The sequence below is a fragment of the Oxyura jamaicensis genome, chromosome 10, assembly GCF_011077185.1.
Source record: "Oxyura jamaicensis isolate SHBP4307 breed ruddy duck chromosome 10, BPBGC_Ojam_1.0, whole genome shotgun sequence".
Classification (NCBI taxonomy): domain Eukaryota; kingdom Metazoa; phylum Chordata; class Aves; order Anseriformes; family Anatidae; genus Oxyura; species Oxyura jamaicensis.
In genome coordinates, this window is record NC_048902.1 from 18,260,108 (window position 1) to 18,273,023 (window position 12,916).

The 12,916-nt window shown below is 43.9% G+C and overlaps 1 protein-coding gene across 2 annotated transcripts in view; it reads right to left on the reverse strand.

Moving 5' to 3' along the window:
• ADAMTS17 (ADAM metallopeptidase with thrombospondin type 1 motif 17) overlaps positions 1-12,916 on the reverse strand; it is a 173,879-nt gene that overhangs the window by 94,600 nt on the left and 66,363 nt on the right. For both annotated transcript variants that reach the window (XM_035335702.1, XM_035335701.1), the window contains exon 8: positions 11,681-11,786. In XM_035335702.1, coding sequence (XP_035191593.1) covers positions 11,681-11,786 — 106 coding nt within the window. The remainder of the gene's footprint in view (positions 1-11,680; positions 11,787-12,916) is intronic.

The following is a 12,916-nucleotide window of genomic DNA, read 5'->3' on the forward strand; positions in this document are numbered from 1 at the left end:
TGGGAGATGGTATATCACATAATCAAGCCTGTGAGTTGTCCAGTCCCAAATCGAGTTCGATGTTAGGAATTTTTTGTTAACGTTTGAAATTGAAGCTGTATCACTGGAAAGATGCCTGCTTCTGAACTGGTTCAACATGTTTAACATTTCAATATAAAACGCTGATATCTTGCGAGTTATGAGGCTTCCAAGCAGTTGCGAATAATGGCATAACAAAGTCAGAAGTGGAACGCTCATTACAGCTGGAATTATAATAGGAGCTGCAGTGCAAAATGAGGACAGTAAGTTTAAATGCAGAGTGACCTAGGAAGGTGATGCGTCTGTAAGTAACCAAAGAGAGGCAGGGACAACCCGAGGGGTCAGAAGGGAGTCCAAGTGAGGCTTGGACAGAGGGCAAACTAACAAATGCTAGGGAAACACGCTGGGCTGAGCTGAGCTAGGAAGGAGGAGTGAAATAGCTTGCATAACCTTCTTACAAAAACAACGGTCACTGGGTCTGGTGGCTTAATGGAAAACAGGCTTTTTCACCTTGTGCTTCTCGAACATGTGAACACAGCCTTCTAAATATAATCTGACTTTCAGAGGCTGTCAGGAGGTACTTTGGGGAGCTGGGATGAAGAGGGGAAGATGACCCTACTTAGAGCATTTGTAATAACCGAAGATGGTCATTGTGTACATGCTGTTACCTAGGACGGGTGGTCAGGATGGGTGCTGAGCTTTTGTTTCATTTATCAGGAGAGACATATTAAAAGGGAGCCATGACTAATGGACTCTTGTTTTCATAACCAAGTTTATGTCACTCTAATAATGAAGTAACCAGACATTTTATATGGTTATCTACTCATCAAGCAGCCAAGAAGTCAACAACAGCGAGTGAGAACACTCCAACGCCTTTGGAGAATTGCAGTGTGGAAAGCTGTGGTTTATTCAGCTGTGTGACAGATCCAGCCCTTTATTATATGGTTTTCATTTTATAAGAATTATTTCTTTTGCCACGGAATCTAGAAGGCAGCAAGTATAAGCTTGTGTGGCAAGGGACATACAGCACACACTAGAGACTAAGATGGCAGGCACAGGCACTGCAGCATTTCACTCACCCAAGCGTTTCGTCTCAAAGTGTGGTGCCCACGTGGTCCCAGGCACCTGTAACAGAGCTGGCCAAACCCCGCTGACACAGCGGCAGTCCTCTTAGCTGGTCTGATGGAAGTTACACCAGGGCCATGAAGAACAAGATGAGTCAGCTTATGATCTCTTCTCCAGCAATAATGTCACATGCCCAAGTCACAAGTGACTCCTGACTGAAAAGAGCAATGAAACTTCTTTCCAGCTACCAATGAAGAGACACCGGCTCCTCGTTAGTCCTACATCAGGAACAAAGTTATCTGAGGGTCAAAGGGTAACATCCCCAGGAAAATGTATGCACTGAGCTGTTCCCTTGACCTCCACAAGATTGAATCCACTTCAATCCACCTCCTGGATGTGAAAAATGTTTTTTCACTTGCTTTAGGTTGGTTTCAAAAAGCAGGGAGGTGTTGCACTAGGAGCACAGTGAATGAAACAGCACAGCAGTGGGCAGAGAAAGACTCTGCTGCTTTTCTTTTCCGGCGAGCAGAAGCTGCTGTGCCCCATCTGCAGCTCCTTGTAAGCAGAAAGCACCCTGGTGCATTGCAGGAGTAACATGTTGACGGAAAACAAGCTGCTTGCTTTCAGCACTGCCACAAAGTGGGTGAGAACAAGACCCCAGAAAATGTGACATGCATTTCCTTAGAAGATGAAAAGCAAATATAAATTACAGGGTGGAAAAAAGACAAAAACCTTGGGATAGCTGGGTGGGAGAGCCCACCCACTAGGGAACAAAGACAAAGGCTCAGTAAGAACGGCTGTCAGGTCTGTCACTCAAGGTGTTGCCAATCTAAGGGGAAGCTCTTGCATGCGAACACCTGAATGCGCTTTGCTAAAACATCAGCAAAACCAGCAAAAGCCTCTAGTCAATCCCATTAATTACTGAGGATAAAACCTGAACAAAGAGATGCAACATGAGAAGATATTAAAAGATTCTCTCCATGGAAGGGAGAGACAGAGCATATTTGCCAACTCTGTGCAACACAAGCAAGCACAGATGTCCCACAGGCTACCCCACCAGGAAGCCACCCACTGGGGAAGATGAGGCAGCCTGGGGAATGCACTGGAGGAGTCGGGAAAGCTGAATGCTGGCTGCCTTCCCACACGTGGAGATCAATTCTGCACTCATGCAGGTGGGAGTGAGATGGCCAACATCAAAAGCCAGAGGCACAGATGTAACTGCAATGTATGTGACTCTACCAGCATCGAGTCTTCTGAAGTCCCCAGAGAAGCCACTGTATACATGCTTTATGGTTCCCAGATCAGCAGAAGTCCTGTTCACAGAAAGAAATATTGCTCAGCCTCTTTTGTTTATTCTTCCTTTTTGGTCTAGGTTGACAATCTTTGTGGGGCTGCAGACTCTGCAAAAATCCATCCCGGGTGACCTTCTTCACTGATTCACCAACATGACAGGTGCACGTAGAGGACAGTAACAAACCTGCGTGTGTTCTTTTGATTCTACGAACAAAAAAAAACCAACAATCTTTCCCATAATGGATCAGTCTGCAGAAGCCAGGCCCCTTCAGCTGAAGATGTGCTGTAAGGATATGGCATTTCCAGTAGTAGCCTTCTCGCTCTCTAAGTTCTTGGGATTTTTCATGATGGTGCAGCTGGGAAAAAAATTATCATTGCCAAATCATCTGGCCTTGGTTATTGAGAAATGACCGTAGATGTTCAGTACGCTGTTACTTAAGTCTCCCTCACTCATTTGATCAGCAGGGAGAGACTTGATATCAAACAGGAACACTGCAAATCATGGCTTGGTAATAAAAGCCCTTTGGAAGTGCTATGTCCTGAGCAATACTGAAATTGAAACCTCTGGAGAGCGGGGGTGCCTGCTTGTCTACAAACCTCAAGGTGAATGTCACAAGAAAAAAAGTAAAAAGCAACTTGAGAAGAGACAGTAGTGCTTTGAACGACCTTGGTTTGAACGTGTTAATGTGAAGACAAATTTCAGAGAAACAAAAGTCTGTTATCTTCATAGGAAGAGATCTCTTTAGGAGGTCTTCAGTTGCTAAGATGTGTAGCTTGCACGTCGTTTAACTGATGACAGCTTTCTGGTGACAGCAAATGAGTTTTTCCTCGTGGGAGACTGCCCATCACATTCAGAGATGATGCATGCAATAATGCATTTTGCAAACTTGGTAAGATTACAAACACCATCATTTTTTTCAGAGTGAGCTCCAGGTGTGTACTGTAGCACTTAGGGTATAAAAGGAAAATATTATATATTTTCTTTCTAAACAAAACAAGTTTGTTTGCTTATTTGGAGAGAAGCCTCAGCACCATATCTGGATTAGTAGTGAAAAGGTGTCAACAACAGCAAAATAACGTAGTAAGATGTCAAAATTTATACCCAATGGAGAGGATGGAAAATGATTAGATGTGAGCAGAGAACACTGAGAACAAAGTCGCCCTATTTATTTGGTTTGTCTCGTAACTTCCTCTTGCTGAATTTTATTCCTCTACACAACTGTTGGCCAAGGGGCAGCCAACCTTGTTCCACTACAGCGCTGCCTTGCTCTGACATAATGGCAAAGAGAACCACATTTTTAGAGGCAACATCACTCCTACTGGCATTGCTGCCGCTGCTGAGTTACTACAGAAGGCTTTCCCCATGACTGTCTGGGATTTATCACTTTCCCCAGCTCTGCAGTCATTTTCACCTGGAGCTTGTTGAACTCAGCAGGCCAGGCAGACAGCCTGGGTTACAAGCTCTTGGAACCCAACTGCTAGTGGAAAAGTAAATACTTCAGCTAGATCGCTGCCCTTGTATAAAAACAAAATGATTATTTGCTAAGTGGCACTTGCAAACCTCGTAATTCGTGTGTTGGGGTGTACTGGAGAGGTCGCACAATGGGGGCTGTACTGTTCCTGTGCTTTGGGTCACTGGGTCCACGAGGCTGTTGCCAGCGAAGCCAATGAAGTATGAAACCAGAGCTCCAGTAGCAGGAAACATATGAAAGATTTGCCAAATCTTTACAGCCCAGCTATTAAAGGTGGCCTTGGCCTACTCAGCAGAATAAGCCTTCAAGAAGAAAGATAGCTGGGCAAAGCCTGTTGATTAAACAAAACTGGGCTGTCTGGGAGTTGGTAAGTAACTGTTGGTTGCCTGTTTGGTACACTGTTCTTATGTTAAGCAAAGCTGTACGAGATGCTCTAAACCAAAGGAATAAGTGGGTCTGCGACAGAACGTTGCTTCACTCAGGATTGCACAGACATCTTTCGCAAAGTGCTGAGTAAAACCATAGAAGCCCAGAATCACACAAATGCTGGCCACAGGAGTCCACAGAGCAACGGGAGGTAGATATTCCCATGCCCGGTTCCAACGTGGTTACACTCCAGTACTGTAAATAAACTACCAGGCTTGGAAGATAACATGGGTGGCAAAAGATACATGGCAGAGGGGAGGTACCCCACCACTACACTAGTATGAGCAGGTTTAGTAACTGTACCTGTAAATATCTTGCAGTTTTACATACAGATGAAATAGAACCAAACACATTATCCATATGGCATATGACACTACTCAGACTTCTCAATTTCTCCTTCACAGCCGTCTTTTTCTCTATTTGATTTCCCCAGAATTTCTGCCTTCTCTGAATTCTTTTCAGCTTTCACCAAAAGGCTTCATGTCTTTAATCTCTCACTAAAACTGGTGGTGCGTGAATATCCATGCATGGTTCTGCCCTCACTGAAACAACTTCCCAGCCAAGTTTAATACAATAGCAATATTCTACTTCTGGAATTCAATATAACACAAGATACCTGAGAAGTTCACTTATACAGGCAAACACGTGCTCTATTTAGGGATGCCCCACCACTACCTCTTCCTCAACACACCAAGTCAAACCATCCATGCTTGCAGAAGCTTCCGCTGTTTGTTATTTATGTTCAGATCTATATCTATCTCTGATCTCTGCTTCCTACCATCAAGCTCCAAATATTAAGCTACTTAGGTTCACAATATTTTTGTCTAAAGCAGACCTCTCAGTGTGTTACCAAAGTGGAAGAAGCATCTCCTGAAATCTTAGGCTGTACGTAGCTCTCCCTGAAACTCAGAGCATGTTATTAAATAATAGTTTTGACCTGATCAGACTGATTCTGATGTACAAAGATACATGACGAAACAGACAGTATTTCATTATGGCTGCTTGGAGCTGTACAGAGAAGGGTAACTTAACTGTGAAAATGTGCTTGCAATTATCTGTGGAAGAAGAATGAAAACCTGGGAGGAGGGGAACAAGGGAGCCTGGGAACAGAGAAAGACATTCCACAACAGATTTACAACACAAATGGCAGAAAATAAAATTAGCAACTCCAGGGTGGGTACGGACTGCTGCCAGCATTTTTGGCCAGCCCCAGGGTATGTCTACACGGCAGTCAGTCACTCCCAGGAATCCTGGGACTGCAGCGTGCTGGAACAGCGACATTCTCCTGTGAGATTTAAAACGGGGAGCGCTGGCACTAGCAGAATTTAGCTGGGGTACGTCTGAAACAAACTGCTCAGTGACTCGGGCTGTCTTGGTGCAGCAACATGGCTATTAGCACCTGAGCTTGCCAGAGGAAAGCTTGCGTGGGATTGCCTCAGCCTCCAACGAAGGAGGACCTCTGGGATCCAACTGACCTTGATTTTCAGTCCCTCCAAATGCAGCCATGTGAGTTCCAACACATTGTCATCTGCCAAAGCAGCCACACAAGCTTTTACAAAGGCGCAGAGGGAATTGCACCACAGCTTCCCACGAGGCAGAATCTACATCCAAACCACCAGCAGTGCTGTCAGAGAGGTATACACAGTCACAAGCAGATGTCCTGTCAGACAGCCACAGGCTGCATCCCTGAGCCATTGTGTAAACAGATACAAACCTCCAGGCCCACGGATGGGCACCTCTGTGCAAGGTCTCTCTGGTAAAACACGGGTGAACAGCAGTAAGAAGCCTGCTGGCAGCACTGAAACACTACCTTGTGCTTTCAAGTTCTGCCTCATTCACAGCATAAACTAGAGGTAGAATTGAAGTTATCCAGATAACGCTGAAACCAAGATTTTCGTGCTTCCAAATTTCATTCTGCAACTTTAGTAATGTTAGTTTTAATTCCTGTTGGGAGGTAAGTATGGGGACAGATTGCTTCCTGGTAATTAATCGGTATACTTTTGCAATACCAATTAAAGAAAAATATTCCACAGAAATTCAGATTCACCTGCCTGATAAATGTGAGACTAACTCATGCCCCCACCACAGTTCAAACAGCACCTCCAAGGTCTGCCTTCTCTTCTCTGCCTGATCTCTCTGTCAGCACCGTAGCACTCCAGGACCTTACTGGTTGCTTTGCTCAGGCTTCTAAAACCAGCTGTTTACAGATGCTTTTAAGAAATTCTTGCATTTGCCATCATGACAATGCAGATGGTCAAAAGACTGAGAAAAAGAAGTCCAGATGGGAGCTTTCATGAAAAAATAGGCTGCCTACAACAGTACAGTCACGCATTCAAGGCTAAAATACAGTGAACTGCTCTAAAAAAAGAGAGGGCTCAGAGTTCTTTCTTTTAAAACAGCTTCCTAGCTCCAACAAGCTGCAGCTAAATGTTATAATCCCAGGATAAAGCAAGGATTTGTAGCAAAGGTCCCTCTACTTTTATGTCATTTCCAGAACTCTTCCCCTGCACTGTTACCGCGATTTGGCTGGCTCCGTTGCCACTGGCACTGTGCTGTCTGGAATCACAGAACAGGAACAGAAATGGTTTTGTATCAGCGCACTCTGCAGTGTTACCTGACTCCGGAGATCCCATCCGATTCACTCCGGTGGTCCTCAGCTTCCCTGTGAAACTTTGCAATTCTCAAATGCATTTGTACACATTGGAGGGGAAGGAGGATGGTAATTTCCTGTCTGGTTCTTAGGAAGTACGCTCATACACCTGCAACACTGACCCGCATTTGCCAGTGCAAGTTGTCATCGGACGTTTTTCTGTATGAATTTTGTACCTGCTCAGCACGCTTCCTCCTTCAGCCTGCAAGACTTTCAGTCCTGCCTTACAACTACTTCCATGACGGAACCGCTCTGCTGGGTGCTGCACTAGACAGACCAGGGCAGCACATTTTTTCACAAGTCTTTTGGCATAAATATCAGGCCAAAAAGGAACACCCAGAGAGTATTTTTCCTTTACTTGCAATGCCTTCATGGCTCGAGATGCACCACAAAGGCCATACTTAATTACACAGCAAATGATTACGCACCCTAAAGTCATTGTAGCCGAGCTACGTCTATCAGTACTTAGATGTAAGGCAAATAATCATACTGGACAGAAACCTGCTGGTCCTAAACACTTCTCTTAGCTGATTCCAAATCCAGAGCTCTTTGGTTTGTGCATTATAGGGTTTTTACCTTTGGACTCGTTTTTGTCCTCATCTGTTTCAGCTTCAAGTTTGAGGCCATGCGGTTTCAGACTGCTGGCATCGGACTGCATCTTCCTTATTGTTAGTTGATTTTGATCCACTTTCTTAAGGGCATCTGACACAGCGTGGCTCCCAGCCACACCACCTCAGGCTGTTCTCTCACCATATAGGCAGTGCCAGGTTCCGCTAGCTCATGAATGGGAATCTTCCCTCCCCACCCAAGCCTCCCCCCAACGCACTAGAGGAAAGCCGAGGCTGTTGAAAGAAACAGGAATGGCAACAAAGCTGGCATTGTTGTCCTGAAAAACCACTGACTCCAGCCCACCCGCTTCATTTAGGGGATAACGGATACAAGGATGAATCCCAGCTTTTGTTGAAAAAAAAATCATTTGCCTTTTTCTTTACAGAATGTCTTGAAAAGGGTAACAATGGCAGTGCTGTAGGCAAAAAGAGACCGAGGGGGAAATGGCACTGTTTTTCTAAAAGTCACAGTTGTTCAGGGTGGTCTTTGGGGTATGAATCTCAGATCAAGCTCACACTGGTGCAGTTCATGGGGGAGGAGAGAAGCACTATTCAGGATCCTGTTGACAACAGTAGGGCATTTTTAAACTCTTATCCTACTAGTCTGAGGAAAGACAAGAGTAAGAATGTTTTCAACAGATTTAACGGTTTATAATTTGAAAACCTTGGACTTAGGGTTTATAAGACTTCAGGGACAGCTGTGATCACCGTGTCTTCTGGGTAGGTCAGAACACAGTACTCCACCCAGCAGTCTCTGGATAAAAACCAATTAACCGTGGTTACAGTAAAGTGTGTTACTTTAAAAGACATCCACTACTGACCACGCTGAACAAGGAGCAATGCCTGCTGAGGATCCTGTTTTATATGGTAAAAAGTTTAAGATTTGTAGCCTCAACATACATTCTGTGGTCTCTACCCTGTCTGTTTCTTTCCTGTAGCAGCAAATTCTTCTCGTAGACTCCTTGAAGGAAAAATTGCATCTAAATTTCAATGGTTGTTCCGCTCGTGTCCATGGACCAAAACTCTCTCTTCAGATTTAAGGATGTAAATACAACAGACAGAAGTTACACCACTCACCCCATAATCAAGCAACAACCACCCTAAAAGGTAAACCTGCAGATGAATTTCCATAGGATCCATGAGCACCATCCTAGTGGACCTATTTAACGATGTCTCCATGTTTTCAGTGCAGCTGTCCGTAACAGTGTTTTTGCAGAGAGTCCAAGTGACATTAGCCGTAAATTAGGAACTTGACACCTCAATTAGTAATCTATTCACTTTTTCCAAAGGCTACATCAGAAACAATCTGTGAACACCAAATTGAGCTTGTGATGTCCAAGGACATTTGTTAGTCTTAGGGCAAGAAGTAATAAATCTCAGCTTTTCAGCACGACAGAAATCAGCCCTCAATAAAGCTCACAATTATGGTTCTCCAAAATTTGTATTTTTATATTTTAAGTTTGGGTTGGATTTTTTTTTTTAATAAAGTTTAAGAAAAATGCCTTTATTTTTCCTTGGTTTTCCTTTTTAAACCTGAAGCTCTTCTCAGATTCTTTGTCTCTTCACACCTCACGGTCATTTAAAAAACTCCTACCAGTTTGTAGAGAAAGCCTGCACACAATCTTTCTATGTACACAAGACATGCTGCAACAGGTCTGCTCACAGCATCCTGTTGTGGTTCAAAAACAGGTGTCAGGCCTCTCCTTATTCTCCTGATAAGGTCAGTGGGAAGATTCCTGCTGACTTCAAGGCCAGGAAAGCATCAATAAACTGACCAGACGGAACTAACTAACTAGGACTAACTAACTAGGTCACACCGGTGGGTACAATACACAGGGATGATTTTGATGCTCAGGGAGAGTGGTGACAGGAGGTTGGAGTTTTTTCCTCTCTTTCTTCTGCACACTGGGGTTTGATTAAGCACGCACATTAAGTGGGGGAAGAGTGGGCAGAAGGGCTAGAGGGCTCACTCCAGTCTGTGAAAGAATTGCAACACAGTGTGGAATAGGCTAACCTGGAAGAGGTGGTAGCAGAACCCTGACAGCAGCTTCTCTAACCTAACCCAGCTGGCTCCTTCAGCTGGAGCCTTCCTGGCTCAGGTGCCTCTCAGAGATACACTCCCCTGACCTAGAGACCCCAGGTCTCTACACTGGCTCTTAGAGACCCTCCAAGTCCCTCCATACCCAAGCAACGTTCCTAATCTCTCTTTCCTGAGCCTGTTCAAGCCTCTTTCTCTGAGGGAAGTGGTTCTTAAGGCAGTTCTGTTACAAAACACAATCTCCTTTGCCACCTGTCCCTCTCCACCTGTAATCTTTGTTTAAGTTCTCCATCTGCCCCCACAACAGGATCTAGGACTCTCCTGAAGCCAAAGCTTCTCTGCACAGTAGTGCACTCCATGTCCAGCCCAAGCCATCCTCTGCCAGCCTCTTTAGACATCTCTTGAAAATAGCTTTCCAAGATGGAGGCAAAGAAAGAAAACCAGCAGAGAAAGGACACTGTGCTCTTGCCACCAAAATTGCACTTAGGGAAGAAAATGATTTGCTCTATTCTGCACAGATGGAGAGCTGCAACTGAAAGCGTTACATCCCCGATTTGTGTTGTGGATTTTTTGCAAGGCATTATTAGGAAGCTTGACAGCTCTGCTGGGAAACTTGGCAAACGCCACGGCAGACCAGTCTCACTCTTTTACACAGCTGGATTTTCTGCAGCCCAAGTATTTTTCCCTCCTGCTCTTGGCCCATCCAAAGATGAGTGCTGAATTTCCCTTAACATTACCCACAGGTTAATTTGTTATTAAGCTTAGGCTCAGTTTAACATCTTGGCATGCAGTTTAAATAAAACCAAAACCAAATGTCCTTCATTTCTGCTGAAACCACCCTCGGTTTGGCTCAGCTGCCTTTGGTGTCACTGGAGGGTGAACAGGAGATTCGTTTTCATCTTGTCATTTCTGGTAGTAACCTAAATATCCTCCATGCAACTCTGAAATACATCGCTGTAAAATAATTATTTGTCATGCAATGAGAGTGGCCAGAATTTGAACACGATACATTGGCTCTGACTTAGCTGTCAAATATTTGTTACTGTAGGGAAGAAGGATACAATAGACACATAAACTGTAGGAGTCCAGAAGGGTGCAGACGAAATTTCTGCGCAGCTTCTTACTAAAGAAACAATGGTGGGATTTCCCACCTACCATCCACAGAGGCTAAAAGGAGGAGCACTTGAAAACCCCACAGGCACAGCCCTTGCCCCTGTATAATCTTGTTCCTGGTCTAATTCTATACATTATACAGCCTAACTGTGACACGGTGCAATCAGAGTGATGTCAATGGAAAGGGAAAAATCCTCGTAAGTATTATGAGTAAGTGCACATTACACTTAGCCTGGAAAGCAGTGAATGTGGATGCTGACCTTTGGGTTAACTCATTAACTGCACTAAGGTTATGCAGCAAATGACTCTTCCAGTCGATTTTGTTTTATTCTGCCCATGGAAGGTTTACAGGCAGCTTAACAGTCTTCAAAGTCACCTGCAGAAGGTACCTGGTAAGCTCATTCTGTAAATTTCAGTCTGACTATGAATTATCACATCCTTTGCTATTTTTTTTTCCAGTCCAAGTGTGTTGGTCAGCTGTGGTTGAGCTGACAACTCAAGTCAAACGATATCTTTCTGTTGATCAAGTGATGATGTTTAAAGGCATTCCCAAAATGTCGCTGTTTGATTCCCAAAATGCAGTTCTGTCACTGTAAGTTATTTCACCTGCAAGTGTAAAGCTATTACCAAAGTACTGAACTATCAAAACCCTTGACAGAGACACCTGAACCTTAGAGAAGATTCAGCAAGTTCAAAGATTTTGAAGCTGATATCGTTTTCCTGGGCCTGCTCTAAAGCATAGTTTGCAGACTTTGTGTCTAGCTATTAACATCAACCATTTAAGGGAACGAGGCCTCTTCAAGCTATTCAAAATCAAACTGCAGAGTGGAAAATAGGGGAAGATCAAACAGGAAGTTTTGTGGCTGCTGAAACAATTATTTACACAAATTTGACAGATTTATGAAATCATAACAAACATGGTGCACCAGTAATTTCATGTATATGGCTTTAAAAAGAAGTATTCTAAAGAGGCATCAGTATAAAGACAAGGTCTTACTTGTGCCCAAGTTCATGTGCAATTGTAAATGCCAGATTGAGACCGTTGTCTTCAGCAAGTACACATTTTCTCTTGGCACTGCAAACACCTCCCAGGTAAGCAATTCCTGCAACAGAAACACAGAGAACGTGTCCCAACAGAGCTGGTGAAGCAACTCACGCACTCAAACTGTACAACAGTAACGCAACCAAAAGGACAAAAAATGCACCTAGTGTGGAGCAGTTTTCATCGGAGTATTTTCTTCTTCATATTATTGAGAAATCAGTCCAGGGTTTTCGCAGACAGGAAAAAAATCAAGTTAAGCACACTTTTCACTAGAAAACACATTTCACTGTCCATACAAACTCAAAAACTCCCTGAAGCTTGTCCATTAATGCCCCCTACTACAATATTAGAAGATATAGCGAAGTAGCCTTAACAACTACCTAAATGGAGTTGCCTGGATTTTCAGAATAATGTTGATGAGAAGAAATAAAAATAAAAGCTGACGTTCTCTGAAAAGATCTTCCATTTCCCCTTATTTTCATACCTACAGAAGACAAGAGTCTTACCACCATGCCTGGTGGTAAGTCAGAAGGCCAACATAGGTGGCAGAAGCCTTCTATGACTTTGTGAATTTCAAGACTTGATCCCACAGAAGATTGTGCAGTATTCTCTGGGCCTGTTTGTCTGGGCACCAGAAACAGTTGTAGGCTGAAGTCAAAAAAGAATTCAGAAGTTACAGCATGAAGCTTCTGCTAAGGAAAAGCAAAACTTCTTGTATGCCCCTCCTGCACGCGGACTGTCCCTGCAGAAGTGCTGCTGTACTTTTTAGACCTGTTGTAAGGGCATCCCTGCCCGTGCACAGGAGAATGTGCTGCAGAAATTTTGTTTCATTTGCCACCTAGAAATCAGAGTTAAGCCACTGGGAGCTATGCACAAAGACTAAAGACAGAGAAGGAGCCTAAGGATGCCTCTACTTATACAAGTCCTTCACTGCTAAACGGCCAGATGTCAAAAGGCACACCAACAAGTGTGCACAGAAAACAAGATTTCCAACTAGAATGCAGCAACCTACCTTCTGAGTTCATTCTGCCACCTCCCTCATCCTTCTGCCATGCTGGAGAAATGGGAAGTGTGAAGACCTTTCACAAATGCCTTTCCATTTTTTCAAAGCAGATCTATTTGCTTATATTTATCAGAAAATGAGATCTATTTCCTCACTGTAATACTGTTCTCACAGAGGGGTCACTAGAT